At 30.8% G+C, this 23071-nt stretch overlaps 1 protein-coding gene across 1 annotated transcript in view; it reads left to right on the top strand.

Annotated features, from left to right (window-relative positions):
* LOC129962511 (nose resistant to fluoxetine protein 6-like) overlaps positions 1-20400 on the top strand; it is a 45619-nt gene extending 25219 nt beyond the window's left edge. The window contains exons 9-16 of the mRNA XM_056076257.1: positions 627-716; positions 10856-11021; positions 12217-12296; positions 12378-12503; positions 13626-13737; positions 15542-15728; positions 17578-17720; positions 19915-20400. Coding sequence (XP_055932232.1) covers positions 627-716; positions 10856-11021; positions 12217-12296; positions 12378-12503; positions 13626-13737; positions 15542-15728; positions 17578-17720; positions 19915-20181 — 1171 coding nt within the window. The 3' untranslated portion in view covers positions 20182-20400. The remainder of the gene's footprint in view (positions 1-626; positions 717-10855; positions 11022-12216; positions 12297-12377; positions 12504-13625; positions 13738-15541; positions 15729-17577; positions 17721-19914) is intronic.
* Positions 20401-23071: the final 2671 nt, after the last annotated feature.

The raw sequence follows: 23071 nt of genomic DNA, 5'->3' as shown, positions 1-23071 counted from the left end.
CTGCAGGGCTCACTACATGATTTACAGCCTTCATATTTGGCACTTATATACCCTGGAGGGTGGAAATGTGCAACTTGGAATTTTTTTTTAAGTTTTTTATATATATATAAATTTTTAACAATTGTTACCCTGGAATTCAAACCATTTTCTCTGTTTCATCAAACATGTAATCTCTTGGCTTTCTTCCAATGTTCAAAGCTAAAGAAAAAGGATTCTGTTCAATATCTGTATAAGTTTACAAGACGAATAAAAAAATAAAGTTACAATATCACGAAATTTAAGATATAAATGACCTGGATATTTCTGTTTTAATAGCGCTATGATGTTATGTGACTGCCTCCAATAACTCCGAGAAATTTCTTCTTGCATACAATTGACAGAACCTAAGTTAAGACAAATAAAATAACATGGCTTTAATGTCAGACAATTTTGTGAAATCATGGACACAAAGTTATACCCAAGCGATTTATCTGAAATCAAATATAATTAATATTCCTGGCAAATCTAGTTATTCCTAGTTAGGAGTGACAAAGTATTCATTATCGAGGTTCATTAGATATGTACTTTCAATTTCTTGTGCATCCTTCTTTTTGGTTTGATGAAGTTATAAGAAATTTCTTTTTCAGTGGCTTGCTGTTGGTTTATCCTCGATTTCGAAGAGGTCACAAAGGCGTACAGATAAATTTACTGAAATTACTTATAAGAAGATATATAAGGTAAACTTTATGCTTATGGTTATTCCTTTCTATTTAAAAACACTTATTTAGCGTTTGTACAAATGAAATTTTATACCCGATTTTTTCATTCATTTCCTAAGGAAATAGAATTTTGAAATTTTGTTAATTTACATACGTTCGATAATATTTCACTGCTTTAAAATTTACAGATATTTGCTGAAATTAAATACACTTATTTAATTAAAATTTAATTCTACATCAAGGGCGAGACATTATATCTAAAAAATGGCTTTTACTGTAGCATAATGTTCATAAAATAAAAAATAAAAAATAGAAAATAATTTTAAAAAATTCTACTGTTTTATATAGAAATAAAAGTTTGTTAATAAAAAGCATTTTTTATTAAATTTGTTTGAGCCAATGAAAAATATTATTCTTTTTACTTTAAACCTAAACTTTCCTAATGTAAATTCATATTCAAAAATTTTGCGCTTGTAGATTCAAATATATAAAATTAAAAATAATGACTGTGCAGTTCTGTTGATAAGTAGCCACATATGCTTTTAATAACGTTTTAGGTGCATGAATATTTACACAGATTTAAATATTAATTTGAGACTAATTGGCCCGTTTTAATACAGATTCAAATTCTATTAAAAATTCAAAAAAATTAAGTAGACTTGAATCAATTAATATTAAAGTTAAATGAATATAATAAACATAAATATTATTATAAAATATAAAAATAAATATTATTATAAATATAAACATAAATACTATATATAACAAATATTTATCATAAATAATATTTCTCTCATAGAACTTATTTATTAGTTTTTAATTATTTCAGAATTTTTTTTATCGTTTTCAATATTTTTGGCATAGTCATTTCTAAGAGTAAAAATATATTTAAGTTTTATAGAGAATAATCGAGTTTCGAGTTTATCGTTAATAAGTTTTTTATAATTTTAGTTTCGAAACTTTTTTTTAATTACCATTAAAGTGTTTTCAATGGTGAGAAAAGATTACGCACTTAAAATTATTACTAAAACTGAATGGATTGCAAAATAAAAATTATCCAAGCCTAGTTAAACTCCACACTATCCGTATGAAATAGTTACTCCTTGCCTCTAGACCTAAAGACCTTGAAAGCAAATAAAACACATTAGGGGAGTAGAAGTAGTCGTAGGCGTCCAAAAGCACGGCGAGTAACATATCTAAGCTTAAAATATCTCTCGACAGAACTCAAGTTAATGAACTCTTTATAATGAACATTTTTCTTTCATACCTTTAAGCACCGGTATAAAAATAGAGCTACTATAAAGCAAAACTTAGAAGAACTAGAATGAAGCCTTGGAGGAGGAAAAAAGTACTTTTGGAACAATTCCCGACTGTTGCTATGAATGCGACAGACTTTCAACGATGCATCAATCTAAAAAGACGACACGTGGAAATAATTAGAGTCAAAAAGTTGCCCTCTATTGTAACTTAATAAGATGAGTTACATTTTAATTTTAAATTGCAAAGCAGCTCGGCTATTTCATTAGAGGTTTTCGGATACGTGTAGATCTTTTTTCCGAATTCTATATTTTCCATGGGTTGGATTACATTTCAGCAAAGTAAAAATTCTATTGAAATTGAAATATCAAAAAATAATTTCCAGAAATTAATTCCGGCACTTCCGTATTGCCTAATAGAGCAATATTTATTATTATTTTTTTCATTTATGATTTATTATTAACATTGATACAAAATAATATTTTAATTTGTCCCAGTTATCAACTAAAAGCTTTAAAATGGGTTACTATAAAAAAGAAACATGAAATAAGCACTTTCTTGAAATTGAAGTTATAGGCTTTTGGTTGGCTAGACATAGATGACCAGCATGTAAATATTACTATCGCAATAAATGTATCAACTTTTCAGGAATATGGAGAATTGATTAAAAATTTGTCACCTTAAGTAATGAATGTTTTTTGAATGCAAATCGATTTCAACAAAAAAATTAGCCATCAATAATTTAATACAATAATTATAAAATGAGTTTAAATTAAAATAAAGAAATATTGCATATATTATATTTCACTGCCCTATTACTTGTATTTCCTTTATTTTAAAAAAAATCGGACCTCGGTTAGCTCTGTTTGCATTTAGCGTTTTCTTTTAAACGTGCCCCCTATTCATTTTCAATTGTACGAGTCATACTGCATTTCTTGATTTGAAAATTTTATTCCCAATAATTCGTTCTGCGTTAGAATTCATAAAATTTTAAAAACTGTCATTTTTAATACATATTCGTTTGAATGTCATGATCATATAATTTTTGCTAGTCCTCTTAAAAACTTCACTAATTTTTTAAAGGTTATCCTGTAAGTGTACGGTATGCCTGTATTCATAATAAATACTTCAAGAAATATCAGCACAAAAGAAAGCATATTCACAAACTTGTGCTTTTAAATTTAAAAGATTTTATACAAAACGAAAATAAACAGTCAAATTTCATACAGTTGGTTGTAACTATTCAGAAAACCGGTATTAGATCATTATGGAATACTGGTGATAAACTAAAACTACATATGACTGCTCAGTTTTATGGAAATGTGAACAATGCATAACAATCTTTTAAAATTAGCAATTATTATTCAAAAATAAGCTAAAAACTCTAATTTTAAAATTCTATTGGGTTGGCAACTAAGTAATTGCGGATTTTTTTTAGAAAATCAAAGACAACTTTTTCATGGAACTAAATAACTTTATTCTGTAATGTATTGCCCATTTTGATCAATGAGCTTTTGCCATCTTTCAGGCAGCATCATAATCCCACGTTCATAAAACTTCTGGTTTTTATTAGTAAAAAACTGAATCAGGTACGATTTGACTTCATCATCATTATTGAAATTTTTACCATTCAAGGAGTTTTGTAAAGATTGAAACAAAAAGTAATCAGATGGTGCAAGGTTAGGACTATATGGTGGATGTGGCAAAACATCCCAACCAAGCTCCAATAATTTTTGCCGAGTGACCAACGATGTGTGTGGCCTTGCATTGTCATGATGGAATAGAACACCTTTTCGATTTGTCAATTCGGGCCGCTTTCTTTCAACTGCATTGTTTAATTTCGTTAGTTGTTCAATGTAGACATCAAAATTGATCGTTCGGTTGGGTGGTAAGAGTTCAAAGTAGACAATTCCTTTGTAATCCCACCAAACTGATAACAAAACCTTCTTTTGATGAATATCAACTTTTGATGTTGTTTGAGTTGGTTTACCTGGCCTGCTCCACGATCTTTTCCGCTTGATATTGTTGTAAACAACCCATTTTTCATCGCCAGTTATCAGTCGTTTAAAAAATGGATCATTTTCATTACGTTTATTTAGCAAATCGCAGCTGTTAATGCGTTGCGTTAAATGCGTTTCTTTCAGTTCGTGAGGAACCCATGTATCGAGTTTTTGAACATAGCCAAGTTGTTTTAAGTGATTTTCAATGCATGTATGTGATACATGAAGCTCCTCTGCAATCTCACGTGTTGTACTGTGACGATCCGAATCGATTATTGCTTTGATTAGGTCGTCATCAACTTCAACTGGACGACCAGAGCGTTTTTCATCTTCGAGTGAAAAATCACCAGAACGAAATTTGGCAAACCAATTTTGACACTGCCGTTCTTTTAAGGCTTCGTCACCATAAACAGCACATAACTTTTTATGAGCTTGCGATGCGTTTTTCCCTTTGCGGAAATAATAAAAGCAAAATATGACGAAAATGTTCCTTTTGATTTTCCATTTTTCAACGAACGCCAAACGAAAACTACGCAACCGATCAAAAAACTTTTTTTACTGATTGGCAGCTGAATTGCCAACTATCAAATAACAAAATGTGTTTTACATTTGTACTACGTCTGCAAACCTAAAAATTCAACTGAAGCCATCTATGAGTGAAATCCGCAATTACTTAGCTGCCAACCCAATATATTATAACTTAAGCTGCTTTCGATGGACTGATAAAACTGTAACACGGAAAATTTTAATGGTTAGTCACATATTCAATATTGATAAGTAGAAAATTCAATACTGATATTCAATATTGATAAAAAGAAAATACCTTTTCATGAAAAGTATTTAAGTAGCAACCTTGAATGGGTTTAGGAGGATAAAAATAAATTCCTTCGATTCTTAACTGAAAAATGAATGTTATCAGACAAAATTAGTTTGGAAATAACATGAATTATACATTCAGTTTTTGAATTAGCATTGATAATAAATAAATAGTTATCTGGTGACTCATATTTTGAAAGCATGGAGATTTTTACTAATATTAACTAATGTCTATTTTTTTGGAAAGATTATATCAGATTCAAGAAGGTTCTGATTAACCATTCTTGAAAAAATATGATTCGAGAATAGTATGTACCCCAACTACAACTCTAGTATGAGCCGTGGTAGACAGGGGAAAAAGTTTCGATTTCAGAACTGGAGAGCTAAAAGTTCGAAAACCAATTCTACTCAGATCCGCGGTGTATTTAGGACTGTTTGGGTCTGATTAGGGAATCAAAAGTCTTTTCCGCTGGTATGGTATGGAATTTCGAAGCTGCTGGCTGTATGCTGGCTAAAGTGCCGTTCTCGTCGAAACCACTATCGAAATTCACATAGCTCTTTAAAAATAGCTCGTTTTAAATCTGAGATCTTAATAGAATAAAATTAACTAACATAAAAAATACTCTAAAAACATGACGTTTATTAGAATAGCATTAAACAAAATAATCTTATTATATAAATAATAATATGTGAATAAACAAAGTCGTGAATAAAAATGGGTTTTCGATTAGAATTTTTAATTGGTCTAATTAATGATTATTAGACTCTTGTTTGGTCGTTTAGAACCTACATATCCGTCTTACTCAAATAGTTTGACATAAATTTTATACCAATAACATTGTGAAATAACGTTTTACCCTCCGCAATAAATTTATATAAATAAACAAAATTTAATTATAGAATATTTTTAAACAGAAAAACTCTCCTATACCTCTGCTAATGCTCAATGTGCTTTGCAAGGTGAAGGCACATTGCTCCTATACCTCTGCTAACGCTCAATGTGCTTTGCAAGGTAAAGGCACATTGCTCCTATACCTCTGCTAACGCTCAATGTGCTTTGCAAGGTGAAGGCACATTGCTCCTATACCTCTGCTAACGCTCAATGTGCTTTGCAAGGTGAAGGCACATTGCTCCTATACCTCTGCTAACGCTAAATGTGCTTTGCAAGGTGAAGGCACATTGCTTTGGCCAGCGAGAACACTAAATCGTTTCTCTATCTATCATGTATGAGACATTAATGGACGACAAATCCAGAATCATTCACAAGCAGCACTGGCCGTTGCAGATCAACTGCACCTGACATCAAAACTGACATAATACATTCATAATCGTGGCGACTACAGCGTTTTATTAAATACGTCGTTTCATATTTAAAATGATTAAATTATAAGTTTAAGCGTACATTAATCTTTTGACTTTGAATAATGAAATATGTTACCCAAACAAATGCTACGCTTAAACTTCTTCTAATTGTTATAGTTTCATCATTCACCAGTGTAGTGTATATTTGGATTACGTACTTTTATGAAACCTTAGACAGCCACTGGAGTATAACAAATTTCTATACGATATTACATACATATTTATACGAATATAAATAAAAAAATTAAATACTGATAAAAATTATTATGTTAACAGCAAAATATAAAGTGTGGACATTCTACAGAATATGTATATTTTTGAAAAAGATTGTAAAACAGTGGTTTTAATTTTACTATTTTATTGAATCTCAGAAAATGAAATAACACAGTATGATTTTTTTTTACTGTGCAATACCACGACCTAGCCAGAGGTTACGAGGGAAATTTGAGCCGAAGAACAACCCCACCTATCACACAAATTACACTCTATGGCATTGGACCCTTGCAAACAATAAAGAACCCTCTAGAGAAAACGCATATCGCACAGAAAAAGAATTTTAAAAAACATTACATTTTACATTACAAATTAAATTGTGGAACATTAAAAATGCATAAAATATATTAAGTGTGTATTAACTTTTTACATTAGGATAGAGCTAAAAACAAAAGCTTTGACAAAATGTTCCTAATAGAAGATTAAATGATTGGAATTTTTATGAGTTCTTCGACGTTAAGAGACATCCAATTTCTTGGCCCTCTGAGTCCGTTCTCGCCATAGTGCACAGGCTTTGATCACGAGATCCTTCCTAATCCGTCTTCGGTGCAACACTGACAAGTCGAACTTTGGTCAAAGAAACACTTTGCTTCACAGAAAATACACCATGGCCAGTGTATACTAGGTTATGTTAAAAATCGTCCTCAATTCGGTTAACCGAAACGTTTTTAAAATGTTCATAGCTTTTTCATCCCTTGATAGAATTATTCCCTCTCTCCTGCAAATCCTTGATTATTAATTTTTAGTCTCATTTCTGAGTAGGATTCTTTACTCATGGAAATATATTTCTTGGGTTTCTAAGTTTAAAGCTTCCTTGGCTAGTGTATCTGCTTTTTCATTTCCAATATACCCCTGATGAGCTCTGATATAGATAATTTCAATACCAAGTTCAGTAGCCTTTTCTTTTATATCCAATATTATTATTATTATTTTGCTTCACCGGACGGAATCCGATCTTGAATCAAATATTAACTTTGTCCCTTTTATATTGCTTGAGCGGAAAACTCCAGAGCATTTCTGATTGCCACCACACTTGTCATAAAAATAGTTGCGTTGTCATTCAATCTAACTTTTCTAGATTCTTTTTCTTGTTCCTTTTCGTAACCTACAAATGCAACACATATTTTCTCCTCCGTTTTTGATCCATCCGTATATATACTATTACCATTAGTCATAACACCCACATAATAGCTCCTTGTAATTCTTTTGACTTTCCATGGTGGGGTAGATACTTCAAAGTCAAAGTTACGCCTATTGTCTGAATAATCTACATTCTTTATTTCTCTAATTAACTTAGCCGCCTGCCTTTCTTTTTTACTAACTATATCGACAGAGGAACAACCTCCGAAAATTTGAAGTGTCTACTTGTGAACTACTCCCTTCACACAATAAGACATAAAAAGCGCATTCATTTAAACTGATGTCACATTCTGAAGCTTTAGAAGATCTATTTGAGAACGAACTTTATTGCTATCGATACTTAAAACTCATTCTGAACCTTGCATATAGCGAAGATGATACTTGAATACTTATCCCATTCTGACTTATCTTCGTTCAGTCGCTTTTGCTCATGATAAGGGAAGCGACCAAGATAAAGATTTTAAATTTGCAAGACTAAATATTAAATTTTGATATTTGATGCTTCTGTTAGTTAGAATTTCCCTTAAAGAGATAAATGCATTAAAACCGTCATTCCAACTTTCATTGTGACATTGTGCGATTCGGCATTGCTCTTTCTTCTTTGTTTAGAAATTTCTTTTAAAACTAATTTGCATTGCTTATCTGTTCAGCAAAAATATTTTTCACGCTTAGCCGAAGTTTTATACATTATTGTTGTCACCTGTTTTGACACGAATGACGACACTTTATTTGGCAACAGTAATTTGCTGTATTTTATGGATTACAGGATTGATAGTTATTTACATATGCACAGTTATTCAAACTCATTACTTGGAGTTCCCACCAAAATTTCTATCGATATCAGTCACGACTTCTTACCGATATCAGTCGAATGTCTCCCACATAACTATTCCTCTCTCTTCACTCATCTTCACTTTATTCTTTTGCTGGACAGCTGCATGGAAGTTAGAATCATGACCGATGGTAGTTCAAGTTGACAAGTCATGTATAATGTCACATAAAATTTTCGTCTGAAATATAAAAGACTTATTACTCAGATCATCGGATACTGGCATTAAAATTTATATTCTCAACAAATATTTCTAACAATTATGTATTTTTTCATGATTACAATAAAGATTATTTAAGCTTTTCAATGATACATTCAGTACTTTCAATCCTTTAGTATATTTGATCCCTAAATGAGTATATGTGTTCTATATACTGCCTATGAAACTAAATGCATTAGCAAAACAAAAGAAAGATTTCATGTTTTTGTCTGAGAACAGAATATATTCTTAACGTATATATGCAGTCTTAATAGCTAGTATGTGAATAATTAATACACTGATGTGCAAAATTTAAGCAACAGTTTTTTTTTTTTTTTTAACAATTCTAAGAAAAATTCCACGAAAAAAAAATGAAACCCCACGAAAAAAAAATGAAATTCAGAAATCAGAGACATTTTGTACTTAAACGATGGCGAAAGCATATTTGTGCAAAATGAATAGAATGCATATAATATGGAATTAAGCAATAAAGGCTTTATTGAACTCATAGTACCACTACACATGATCGTCTGTCCAACAGGAAGAACAACAAGCAGATGTTCCTTAGTATGGAATATGCCCTCCCCTTACTGCAATGGGTGTTTCGCACCGTTTCTGCATACTCAGCACCAGATTGTTCAACAATTTTTGAAGTAAGAGTGTCCATTCCTCAATCAGCATCTGTTTCAATTGTTGGGTGTTCCCCGGAGGATGTAATCGTGAAGAAAGGCGTCTCTCCATACATGCTCTATGGAATTTAAACTAGGAGAGACTGCTGAACAATTCATTCGAGTGATATCTTTACTTTCCAGTAGCTGCTGAACATCAGCAGTCAGGTGTGGACGTGCATTGTCAGCAATAAAAACGAGTCTGGTCCAATAGCACCCCCGAACAGACGCACATGGAAAAGGATCATCTCCTTACAACAGCGATCTCCGGTTACAGAGCCTCTGTCAATAACAAGGAGCTCAATCCGCCCATTCGGCATAATACATCTCCGACGACAAGGACCACGACCTCAGGACCACCTTAGCGATCTCTTTCCATGATGCAACTGGGATGAAACCGTGTCCCGACCTTTTTCTAAATCAACTGGCGTTGAGAATCGCTTGTGGCACTGAAACGACTCTCATCCGTAAAAAGGACACGACTCCATTGACAAGATGTACAGTGTTTGTGCTCCTTACACCATTCTAAACGGTGCCACTGATGGCTAACTTTCAAATGGATGCAGCGTTCAAGACGGTGGGCGAATAGGCCACATTTGTGAAGGCGTCTAGCCACAGTAAACCGCGACACTTGTCGTCCTGTTGTATACAGTCGCTGAGCAGTAGCGTTTGCTGAATGGTATTGATCTCTTTTCGCCTGAAAGACGATATATCGATCATCCACTGCGGTTGTTTTCCTAGGGCGGCCACCACTAACCTTTCTAACAACTATACTTACGGTTTGGAAGGCTTTCCAAGCGCGAAACGAACGTTCGTTGATTCCGAACTCTTTAGATACACTGGTAAAACTCCCCCCCCCTCCTCCAGCTTTCCGATCATTCTTCCACGTGTGAAGTCATCCAGGTAATTTCTTCTAGCAGTATTTCATGAAAAAAAACTCGCTTGCATTTGCAGCGAATGTCTTTAATTGCGCCTTCATCCTTCCTTTCCTTGAAATCTTGAGCTGCGTGCCCCAACTGTACGCGTTTTGCGTACACTCACGTCGCCTATGATGATTTGTTCCTGACAATCGCATACACATCATCTTTCTACTGAATTGTGTGTTCATTGCACTGATCTCAATAACCCGTTTTCTGCAATTTCATGACTAGACTACTTAAAATTTACATTGTTGCTTAAATTTTTAACACCAGTGTAATATACATTAAAGTTTCATAATTGAGTTAATACAAATTTGAAAACTTGTAAATTATTGAGAATTGTGAAAATATAAGTCGTCTTTTTATGAGCATTACTGATAATACCGATCGATGGAATCTTAAATTACCAACCTATTGATTGTAATTTGTTTTGAATAATAAATGTTATGTTTTTTGGAACACCCATAATGAAAAATCTATGAGGCGGAAATTCGATTTTCAGTACAAACATGTTTTCTCAAGTATTGCATAAAAATATGGCTTTAATTAATTCATAACATAAATTGTTCATTGCCTTATTGAATTTTAAAACTAATGCATTAATTAATTTAAATTACGAAAAAATATAACGTGTATGGAACTCTCTTTAACGTATATATACATAATATATAAATTACTCCTTTTCTTTTTCAGGCTTTGCCCGTCCCTTTTATTCATTTTAGGCATTATAGTAACTCTACCACTTGTGGGATCAGGGCCAGTATGGACAGACATTTTCGAAAAAGCAGCAGATAACACAAGAAAGTGGTGGTGGACTTACCTGCTAATGTTTAATAATTTCTTGGCTGTGAAAGATCAGGTATTGAAATCAATATAATATAAGCTATGTTGAATAAAACTATGTATAAAGATCTAGCTGAGTATTATGTTGTTGTTATTTATAACACTTGTCATAGATAAGCCCGCTGACGAAGAGAGCGATTTAAACCGATTTGTGCAATAGCTTCTGAGGGTAAAGCCTCTGAGCACCCGAGGGCAGAGGTCTGATTTCTAGCTCATATGAAGATGACACTCACATACTCGCTTGCACAACCCCTTTTTATAGGGAGACTCTTTCACACACCTCACAGATAGGACACAGGGTAAAGAACAACCATGCCCTAACCAGGACTCGAACCCAGGACGCCCAGATTACGGGGAAGACACGCTACTCCTAGGCCAGGACGCCGGCGAGTATTATGTACAGATATAATCAAAAATTGTTAGAAGATTTTTGAAAAATCCGTCAAATCTCCTGATGTCATCAGTAGGCAATGCATTTTTGAGTGAGGGATTTCAAAGATAGTTGATTTTTTTTACGCCTTTTGTAACTTTAACAATTCTTTCTCTAAGTCTTGAGGCAATACTTAAAAATGTTCATTGAAATTTTATAATACTAATCTTTTGCTGTATAAATAAATTTGACCGAACATATTGATAACTTTTTAATTTATTGCATCAAGGTTTTCAAGAAAGTTTTGGTTACTTCAGAATATCATACTAATATTAATATCTTGATAGTATCGTTTTATATATTGTAATTATGGACGGATTCTAAAATTCGTCAGGGACTTCAAGAACGAAGAGATATCAATAGAAAATCATTTCGTGAAATAGAAATTCAGAATATTTTTTATGATGCACATATGCTTCAATATTTCCATGCAGCTTGGAAATATTTCTACAAAAAGTCCTTAAATTCAATACCCTAGTAGCACACATATATTGTACAATATTGTATGATATTAAACAATATTCGTAATATTGTAAAATATTGTTGAATATTAAATGATACAATATAATATCGTACAATATTGTATAATATTGTAAAAGAGAATTGGGGACCTGAGTATTTAACGCAGGTAATATGTGGCTATCTAATTTTACAAAATTTCACCTTTTTTATTTGGCTTAATCTTCAAGCTTCATTAATATAAGATGTAATAATCTTAGGAGAATATTAAAAGATTTTTATGTAAGCTGAATTAGAATATTAAAATCATAATCTTTTGCAGAACTTTCTATACTTGTGGTTTATTCCTTGCTTGATGCAAATCTCCATCATTGGTGCCATTCTAGTTTGGTTATTGGCTAAGTATGAAAATTTATTATTTATTATTTTGAAAAGCATAACAATCATGGAATGAATTTTTATAATATCATCATAATTCAACAGGTCTCCAAGGTTTGGAATGTGTATCATTATTGCCACAGGCGTTGCTTGCAACATAGCATTGGGCGTTTTGACAGCAATAAGAAATTATCCACCAACTTACGCCATATATTACTATCATAACCGAGAGTAAGTGAAAAAAATTTCTGTTGGTCTTCTCAGCTAAATTTGGTAACTGGTAAAAGAAGAAAACACATAGAGTTAAGTAATATTACAAAGAGATAGAAATAGCTAAGAACTTCAGGACTAATTACTTATTAATGATAAGTTTCATGTGTAAATATTTTCTATGATATTCTATCAGTCATATGAAAAATTTGAGGCTATAATTCAAAATTTAAAATAAAAATTATTACGAATTTTCGCGAGATTTATTCTTGTAATCCTGGTCTTTTATTTTTATTCCGTTGAATTTTTAGACGAATATAAAATCGATTATCATACACAAAATAAGAGATTTTTCCAATTTGAATGCAATATTCGATAATTTTTTGGGAGCATAAATTTTACGAACATTTATTGACTAGATTTGGAAAAAATTTTAAATTCCCTTTAAATTCAATGTTTTGAGATATTTATTGGTGGGAGTAATTATTTCTAATATTAATATATTCCCAATATTGCGAGTCTGCACTTACAATCATGAAAAGTAATTAATCTCATAAAATTCATAATTATTGAGCTTCATTATAGATCAGTTTTATAACCTGCTGCTGCGGGCAAGCTTTCCTACGAAATAGGATAAATTGTAACAGAAATGAACTATCAGTAGTCAGGAGGAATGCTAAGTTTTATTTCTTTTTACTTGTTCTTTTTTATACATATTTTAGAAATAAATCTATGCTTTTATTTTTTTTTAAATTAAATAAGAATTTTTTCATTTCGCGTTCGTTTAAATTAAATATAATTGATCTTCTCATTTTTTATTTGGTATATTTCGTTTATAGTGTCATCATTGTCTTTAGGATTTTATTAGTTTCTCCATTTTTCTTTATTAAAGAGACGTATTCTTTAGAGAGATTTTTGGAGCAATAAAAAAATTATTCAAATTTGAGAATGTTTTTTTTTTATTTTTATTTTATAAGTACAGAAAAATTGTAACATTAGAAAGAAACTTCTCGGAGGAAATAAATAGTTTGGGAAACGAATAAAAGTAGTTTAAATGGACTCATTCTTAAAAAATTTTACCTTGAAAAACCAATTTTCATTTCAAAAGAGTCATATATATATATATATTTCTTTCTTTTTCAGGTACTTTGAAGAAACAATTTATACATCACCATTAAGCCACGTCTTCTCTTATGGTATCGGTATGCTTCTGGGATATTTCATGGCCAGAAATCCAAGTCTAAAATTTTCAAGAGTAAGTAATGTCTTGCGATAAAATAATTTCAATATTTTTTTTTTCAAAACATTTCTATGCACTATTTTTCTTAAATAAAGTTTGTTTTTGAATATAATTAGTTGGTTTGAAAAGAATTATATGTAATATGAAATATAGATTTGGACATACAAAAAAAAAATATTTTTGTAGCTTTAAGGCTTTTGTTAATTATTTCTTAATAATGTCTCAAATAAGTCTCAAAGCGCTTTTGATAATTCTTATCTATATTATCAAAGCATGATTATTGTTATGAGATTAAACTGTTTAAATATTTACATTTTTTTCAGAATAGTATTGTTCACCATTTGATCTTATATATATATATGAAATATATTCTACTTTAAATTTTATTTGTTGTTATAAAAGAGTAAGTATATGTTAGCATTAAATTTATGATGATTTAAAAAATTTCTATGATTGATCATAATTATTAGAAAAGATATTAAAGGTCAATAAATATCAAATTATTAAGTCTAAATTTTTAAACAGTCCCGTCAATCTTTTTTAGTGACATTAGGTAAAATATTCATGACAAACATTTCAAAGAAAAAAAAGCTTCACTCTTCTGCGACAGAACCTAACAGAGATATGAAACTTCAAATTTTATGATTTTAGGCCAATTAATGACTTCTCCCAGAAAGCGTCGTGAGTTGATTCGCAGAAGAATAATTTAGAAATCGAAATGTTTGACTTTCAATTTATTTAATCAAGCAACAAAAAATAATTCTTCAGTTCAAGTCTTTTTCCTATTGAAAATACAATGAACACCACTTGTAATGATCAGTTTGGATACTCAGGAGAAATAGTTCAAATTTTCTTTAGAATATCTAAACAATATAGGGATTAGAACAATCAAGATGTCTTACAAACAATGCAATTGTGTAAGAATACAAGGACGCTAGAAAACAGGGACCATAGAACATCATTCGCATTATTCATTCGTTTTAATTAAAAATAGAAAAGTTTAATGCAATTTAAATGATTTAAAAATCTGCATACATATCTAATTTTTTAAAATTTTCTTAAAATTTATTGAAATTAACTAAGTTATCAAGCATTCGTTAGAAAACCTTTAGTACAAATAATATTCTTAAAAATATTCAGCACATTATCAGACTGATCACCTGAAGACTCGAAAAGTGTGTGTTTTTTTTCAGCTGCTTTCCATTGTCTTGCTGCTATATGCCGTTATCTCCTCAATTCATCCATACATGACAAAGTCTTCTTTCTGTAATTGTCTCCCAATTTACGTCAACACTGAACCGGGCCTCATAATCTTCTTTCAAAAGATTTGCTGACTTTTCAAACGAATTATTCTCTTGAACCTGATCCTCCCTAATAAAATCTTCATTCCGAATTGCCTGGACATAGAAATTGATCGCTACAAGCGACTTGTTGATCCTTAGAACCGTCAAATTTTCTACATATTTTGATTTGGGAGATCTGTTATTCGCGATTTTGTCCAGTACGGCCGTTACTACAGATCGTTATTACATCCGCGATCACTACATTCTAGTCTTCTGTATATATTTATCGTTAAATCTAGAAAGCAATTATTGGGTAATGATTAAAAGTGGACGCCCTATATAAAAAACTTTTTGCTAGAAGGATTCTATTAGCATATAATTCCTAACAATATTGTTACAATACCTTTAAGATATTGTCCAGCATTCAGAATGTCAGAAACATCGTGGAGATATTATATACGTCACGCGGCAATTTCATATTTCTTATTGATCAATATTTTCGTTTTTCTTGTAGTCTGATTGTCACCTTTTTTTAGGTACAAGTAGCATTTGGTTGGATTGCTGCATTGTTTCTTATGGTGGGAGTGCAATTGATTGCATTTGCGGGAAGGGATGGTAGAGATCCAAATCCAGTTTTAGCCGCAGTGTATGCTGCAACACACAGGACAGGCTTCTCCTTGGGACTGTGCTGGACTATCTTAGCTTGCTCGTATGGATATGGAGGTAAACTTATTTTTCAAAAAGTGCAGACTGACAAACGAAAATATTAATTCATATTCTGTAAAGTGATTCATTTTCATGAAACGTACTAGAGGTGAATGAATTTAATGAAAGAATACCTTAATCTCCTTTATATGAAAACGTAATATTTCACGGTCGTTTGAAAACTCCATAAATGTCTAATCTTATAACTTGATGCTCGGAAAAAAAATATTTTAAGATAAAGGCCATATTTGTTCACATTTTCTAGCTTTTTGTTTTATTATCAGCTAATAAATGACCACGAGGTCATAAAGTTGACTAAAATAAATGGTCATAAAGTAAAACATTGACTAAATAAGAGGAATGACTTTTAATAATAATAGCTGACAAATTATGAGATAATGTTTGTAGTAATCTCAAGTAATTTCCATCCGTTACATTTTGTATATTATACTATATTTTCATAAATCATTGCTATTGTACTATTACTGCTATTAGTAATACAGTAACTACAATAGCAAGTTACTATTACTGCTATTGTATTTACTGTGTTACTACTGTTACCATTATTATTTATGGAAAACACGCAACAGTTTACGAAAGCCCAGATGGCCGAAATGTAGTATTAGTGGCAACAGAAAAGCAGAAGAAAGTTTATTGTACAACAAACGCGTATTATATCACACAATGTTTGAAAATTCAAATCAGAATTTCTGTGAATTTGTATCCCCCCCCCCTCAGGTGTATATGGGGGACTGTAAGTATGACGCGAGATTGTTATAAGCGATACATCTTCTTTAGAGAAAAAGATAGAGCAATGCGTGAGGAAAAAATCAAGAGCAATGACCGAGAATTATTTTCCTTGATATCGAAACCCAGTTAAGTAAAATACATTACATAAGGAATATCGGTATAGTCACCAACAAACAATTATTGATGGATGAGAACACTCTGCAGTGCATGGAATTTACATACACTACATGCACAAATGTTACAATAACGCAGCTTTTTCAGAATTTGAATCGTTATGGATAAAGTATCTTTTTTTCTGTTTAAAGGATTTTTAATCTACATTAAATTATATATAATCCAATGATAATCCACAAGTTATTCAACTATGTACAACCTAACAGCAGTTTCCCATGAAAATATGGATAGGTTTTGTCGAAATATTGATTATATTGGTATGTTATACATATGTAATATTCAAGAGGACAATGTTCCAGAACTATTATCATCATTCTATTCAAAGTTTAATGAACCGAACGTGGTACATCTGTACCCATGGTTCCTATGATCACCCGATTAATCCATTTTGAATTTCGTCTTGTAAGATATCCTCAAAGCCCTGGTCTATGGTTCGCTCGTTGACTGTACAACAAATTTCCTCATAAGAATCTCCAAATATCCGCGAAATGTCAGATGCTTTTAACCAAGCGCCGTTGTTGTGAAGCGTGCATAACTGTGAATAGTGAGAACTTCAGGCAGTTGTAATGAAACTAGATGTCGCCACATGTTTACCAAGTGTGAAGCATTATCAAATAAAAGTTTTCACCAATTATTGCCCTGTTACTTCTGAATCTTTGTATAAACTTTATTTCAATCGAGTGGAATTTCATGCTATGTATTCCTTTGTGATTCTGAGAAATTTTTGTAATTCTTATCATCTCTAACAGCTCGCGCGTTTTATACTGAGCCATTTTGAACATTTGAAGAAATTTTGAAGGCGCGATTCTTTTCAAATACATTCAGACAGAAAAAAAGGACATTTGATTCAAATTCCTTAAAAATTATTTTGTGCTTCAAAGAAAAATAAAACCAATATTAATGGAATTTAAGATGTTAAGAAAAATTTGTTTTCTTTGAACAGGTATACTGGGCAAAATTTTCATGTGGAGAGGTTTCGGTCCACTGAGCAAACTTGGCTACTTTGGTTACCTCATGCATTACATCGTCATTACTTTCCATGTCAGTGTGGCGAGGTCACCTATCGTATTTTCTCATTATGAAAATGTAAGTGAAAAATAGCTTTCTTTGATAATTTTCTGTCTTAAAATATTATTTTTTATCATATATTTGTAAATGGAAATCAATTTGTTCGCTAAAAATTAGAATGTTTTAATTTCGTAGCTTTTAATAGCCTTAATTATTGTAGTTATTACAACTTGTAATTTTCCTTCCTCCGTTCATTTGAGACTTTAAGGTTATTATAGATTAATAAATAAACTGAATGTCTGCATGGCACTTAAGTGATCAAATTTATTTTTCCTGAAAGAAAAATATCAATTGCATAGATAAAGATTTATTTCTTTTCGGGGATTATGCTGAGGACAGAAACTTCCCCTACGAATTTACAGAACATCAAAATTTACAAATGACAAATTTCATCCTATATACAACTGACAGTATCACAAAATAAAACAAAGTTAATTATTTTCTACAATTTTAAGCCAAATCCTTACACTAGTCTAAATTTTCAAATAGAAAAAGTAGCGTTAGTATAAAAAAGTGAAATGCAAAGGATAATTCAAATTAAAAGATTACTGAACAATTAAGATTTCTGAGTATCCCTTCCGGAAAATGTTGAATTCCACTATGTTTTGCATTGAAACGCCTTCATTACTAGAGAGCGCTATGATAGCACGTGATTCATTACTAGAGGGCGCTATGATAGCACTTTTTAAGACGTAATGCTATAAGGCTTCTCCGTAAGCACAAAATTGTCCAACAGTGGTGATATGATATATTCACAGTATCATTTGGCATTCAAAATATCAAACAATATTTTGAACTAATACTGTTACGAATGAAATAAGTGCTATGGTAAATGCGACAGTTTGAATCTTCTAAAATTACCCCATGAAGATAATCGAATATGTAATTTTAATTTCATAGCTTTATTTTGCATAAGAAACTGGCGCTCCGCAACTTTCACAAACGCTTATAAAGATTCGAATGGTAGGAAGCTACGCAATACAAGTATACTTTAGCGATCGCAGCACCATTTCAACATAATTAATCAAGGGATTCAACAAATTGTTTCATTCATTAGATTCACTTTTTACAGCATTTTTAAAATGGAAATGGGGAATAAAATTTTATAATTGACACGTCATTATATGAATTAATAATTGACTCGTCATTATACGTGAATAATCTTTTTTTCTGATTTCACATTGATTTCATTTTAAATTTCTAACATGATTACGAAGCAAATGCTATTTTTCCATTATATTATATTGCACTATAATGTTATCAAAAATCAAATTCTAATCAAATGCAGCCATATGTCTCCTTAAATCAATTGCCTTGTTTGACGTCCACCACTAATTTCTAGTGCATCACAATACAGAAAATTAATAAATTTGAAAATCATCATAGAAAAAAGAAAAATCTTCCAACCGTTATGTCCAAATTTATATGCGGCAAGATTTTTATAAAATAAAAAAATCGTATCACACATAATGCATGTTTAATTTTTAAAGAAAAATTGAATTGACGTCTGATTATCTGTGAACATTCAATACAGGATTATAAATATAATTAAATTCCTTGAATGATCTGTTAAAATTAGTTTTATATGAAGAAAGTAAGCTCGAACTTGTTCAATGCAGTTTACTGCGTCTCTAAAAGAAATTGGAATAACATTTTTATATTCTTCTTTAATATTATCAGACAATTTATCTTCTATTAATTTAAAATTATGAATAATTTCTATACTATAATGTCATTATTAGAGTCATATACTTTTGAAAAGTGATCACTAAACAAGAAGGAAAAATGACGTAGAAGTTTTGGATGAATATAATAATGAATAAATATAAATGAGTAACTGTATTACAAATGATTTAGAACTGGAACGAAATGACGTACAAACATAAATAGTGGTACTTTACTTTATTACTATGTCTAGACTGCTTCATTACATAGATGCAAATAATTTATTTTCCTAAGATTCATTTGTATTTTATGTAACGTTTCAGTTTCACATTTTATTAATACTTAATAAATGTGAAGCTAATAATTTCTTAGTTTTGTATATAAACTCACAGAACAATTTTTCTATTATATTATTTATAAAAAGTTTTAAAAACTTTGATAAAGTTATAGTTATGTTAGATTTTTATAAGTTTTTTTTTTTCTTCAAAATGCTCTACTCTCTTTAATAAATAATGTTATGAATTAATTAATTTACTCTCTCTTTAAGTGGATGAGAATCTGTGGATATACAATGCTAACATTTCTCTCTGCTTATATACTGTACATCACCTTCGAACTGCCATTAACGTACCTGGAATCCCTGTTTCTCCCATCAAGACCATCCAACGAAGATCTTCAAAATAATATCAAACAGAATGGAAAAATAGAAGGCATTCCTCAAATAAGTGATATAATCCCGCCAAATACAATAGCTAGTTGGAATATGAAAAATACTTCTTACCTTGGAACACCTGAAGATCATTCTAAGCTATAATACCATAATTGCAATTGCAATCCGTTGTGTCACATCATATTTTTTCTCTGTGGTGCCAAATTCCAGTAAAGACCGAAACACTGGATATTTTAATAAAAAAAATATTGATTTGAAAGAAAATTTTGTAACAAAATACTGATTAAAAAACTCATTACTGCATCTATCCATCATTCATGTATTATTCTTTGTTATAATAAATAAAATATTGTTAAACTAAAATTTCGTTTATTATTAAATTTTGTTTTTTATTGTTTTATGAAGCAATGCATAATATATACTCTCCATTCTTTTTTCATGAAGCAGAATGTCCATGTAATTGATATTACTTTCCATGTGAATTCCGAAGAACAAAAATAATCATGATCGTCGAGACGGCTATGGTTGGATGAAGTTTTTCACTCCATCAGTTTTTCCCTAAGATTTACACTCTTTTCGTAAGAAGGATTGGCATGAGTTGAACGTAAATAAAAAATCATTAATATTTTTTGATACAACATATTTATGTATTTTTGATACAATATATGATTAATGTTACAACATTATCGTACGAATAAAAATGATTTTGTCATATTACATACTATAACTTTGGTAAGGGTGATAAATAATACAGATCTTATTGCGATTATGAGAAGTTCTTGGATGCAGGTTCTCGGTTTTCCTGGAGGCATTTTAATAAATTTTAGTATTAATGGTTAAATAACGGTCTCATTGCCGTTAATTGGTTTATCCAAGTGTGTGTCTGCGCTTGAGATGGTAGTAGTGGGGTCTGTTTAGTAGAATTCATAACTACTTTATTATTTTATTTACTTTGGTTTCGTTATTCAGCTTTTCTGTATATACAGAAACAACATTAGAATTGGAGAACGTAATTTATTTATGATTACGTGGTACAAGGATATGTTGATCAAGAAGGTCTTCAACTGAATTTCAGACGGCCGATATTAGTAACGTTCAGGAACTGCTGTGTTGCCGGAGGCAGGATATACTTAATATCTGGAATCCTTTTCAAATTGTCTGTTGAAAGAGTATACTTATAAGACACCATTTATATGTTTGAACGATCATGTATTATTAGATAATTTGATTTTGTATTATAAAATGGTGAAAATTTTGCTGGTGTTTTAATCAACTGTCTTTAAAAGAATCTTCAAAGGTTTAATGTGTTAAGCGATATTGTGATATATGCCGATGTGCTCTAGTATCGTTATTATCAGCACTTTGGGGGATAGTTGCTTCTTTTTTCTTTGTCTAAATGTCGTATTTTGCTTGAAAGATTGGAAGAGATGTTTTTTGTTATTTTTTAAATAACAAATGACGAAAAAGCTGGATTTCCTGCTAATGAATTTATTTATGATGAATTAAAAATTATTGCAGGATTCAGGGACACAATGACTTTTTTTTTTTTTTTTTTTTTTTTTTTTTTACCAGACCAATATTTAATTCCTGGAGGTTTCATTTCCGATTTTCGAATGATTCGGCATTTACATTGATTGAGTACATAATTATAGGACTCATTATAATTATATTGTGAATGAGTGCATAATGAGTATGTTACGAATTACAGTATCTAAGGAATAGGTGGCGCAGTATGTCTTCACTTTCATTTGTATATAATAATATTTCTTTCTTGCACAATGCTCACATTTGTAAATACCTTTTGTAAATATACCATGTGTGTTTGAGATCTCTGGAGTTTTCTTTTAATAAAAGTTACATGATATGCAGGCCAACTGCAGAGAATGATTCATTTATAAAATACATAATAAAATACTCATTTACTTCTTATATATGAAGTATACAAACAGAAAGAATGGAAATCATTAAGCAACCTCACCTTGAAATTAGGATGGATCTCTATGTTTTAGAATCCAAAATCTGAAAATGGAATTATTGAAATTTTATTTCTTTTCCAGTCTATCGGTCTGTCAAAATAATAACACAGAAAAATAGATGGATTAATTTATAAAATAATAACACAGAAAAATAGATGGATTAATTTATATGTCTTCTGCACCAAAAATGTTACTATTTGTAAAATTTTGAATGATATTCGTCACGTAGAAGGAAAGTTCATTTATGCATCTTGTGCATGTAAAAGCAATAACTCCAAGTCGTAAAGACCTGGCAGGCTGGCATTCAGTATACGGTTTTGTTATCTGAATAAATGAAGCGTATCAAATTATGGACTGAATCTGTCACTGAGTTGGCCTTCTCTTTAATCTGTATAATTTCGTGTATGCAAATGGGTAATTTATCGAGATAAGAAATAAATCAGCTTATAATCATTACAGCATAATGAGAAATATGTGCCGAATGTGGGCTCAATCAATCGAAAAAAAAAAAAAGGAGCCCGAATTCGGCTTTTTTTAATATACAGCGAAATATAAAATATGCCCTAATATGGTAAATAAATTTCCTGAAGGGCAGAGATGATTATTGCATGTTTTGGATAGTGTTTTAAGGCATGGCAAATTTTTGAATAGCGAGACAGAAATACTTAAGTTAAACTGTTGAAGTTATACTTGTTTTTTACGGCTGAAATTTCAACATACCTACCAATGAAGCGAGTAATTTGCTTAGTCAAATTGGAAGTTTTTAGGAAGTCTTTAGAGCGAAAGTAATATAATCGACGAAAAAATTGCACCTTGCGATAGTGATGATGTTTTAAACCTCGCTTAGCTGATTCAAAATATTATATATCTTGCATATCTGTGTGTATATGAACACGATACCTTAAAAACGGTTCCAGCAACTTAAATAAAATTAAACATCTTGCCTTATTACTAAAATTATATATTTTTTATCTATGTGTAGATTAAGTTATTTTTAAGAAATAGTCCAAAATATATATACTCGATTATTTCCATTATATTTCGAAAGTAAATATAAA

This window comes from Argiope bruennichi, chromosome 3 (genome assembly GCF_947563725.1).
Source record: "Argiope bruennichi chromosome 3, qqArgBrue1.1, whole genome shotgun sequence".
In the NCBI taxonomy this organism is placed as follows: Eukaryota; Metazoa; Arthropoda; class Arachnida; order Araneae; family Araneidae; genus Argiope; species Argiope bruennichi.
Note: the sequence above shows the minus strand (reverse complement) of the source record. Positions and strands in the feature narration are given on the sequence as shown.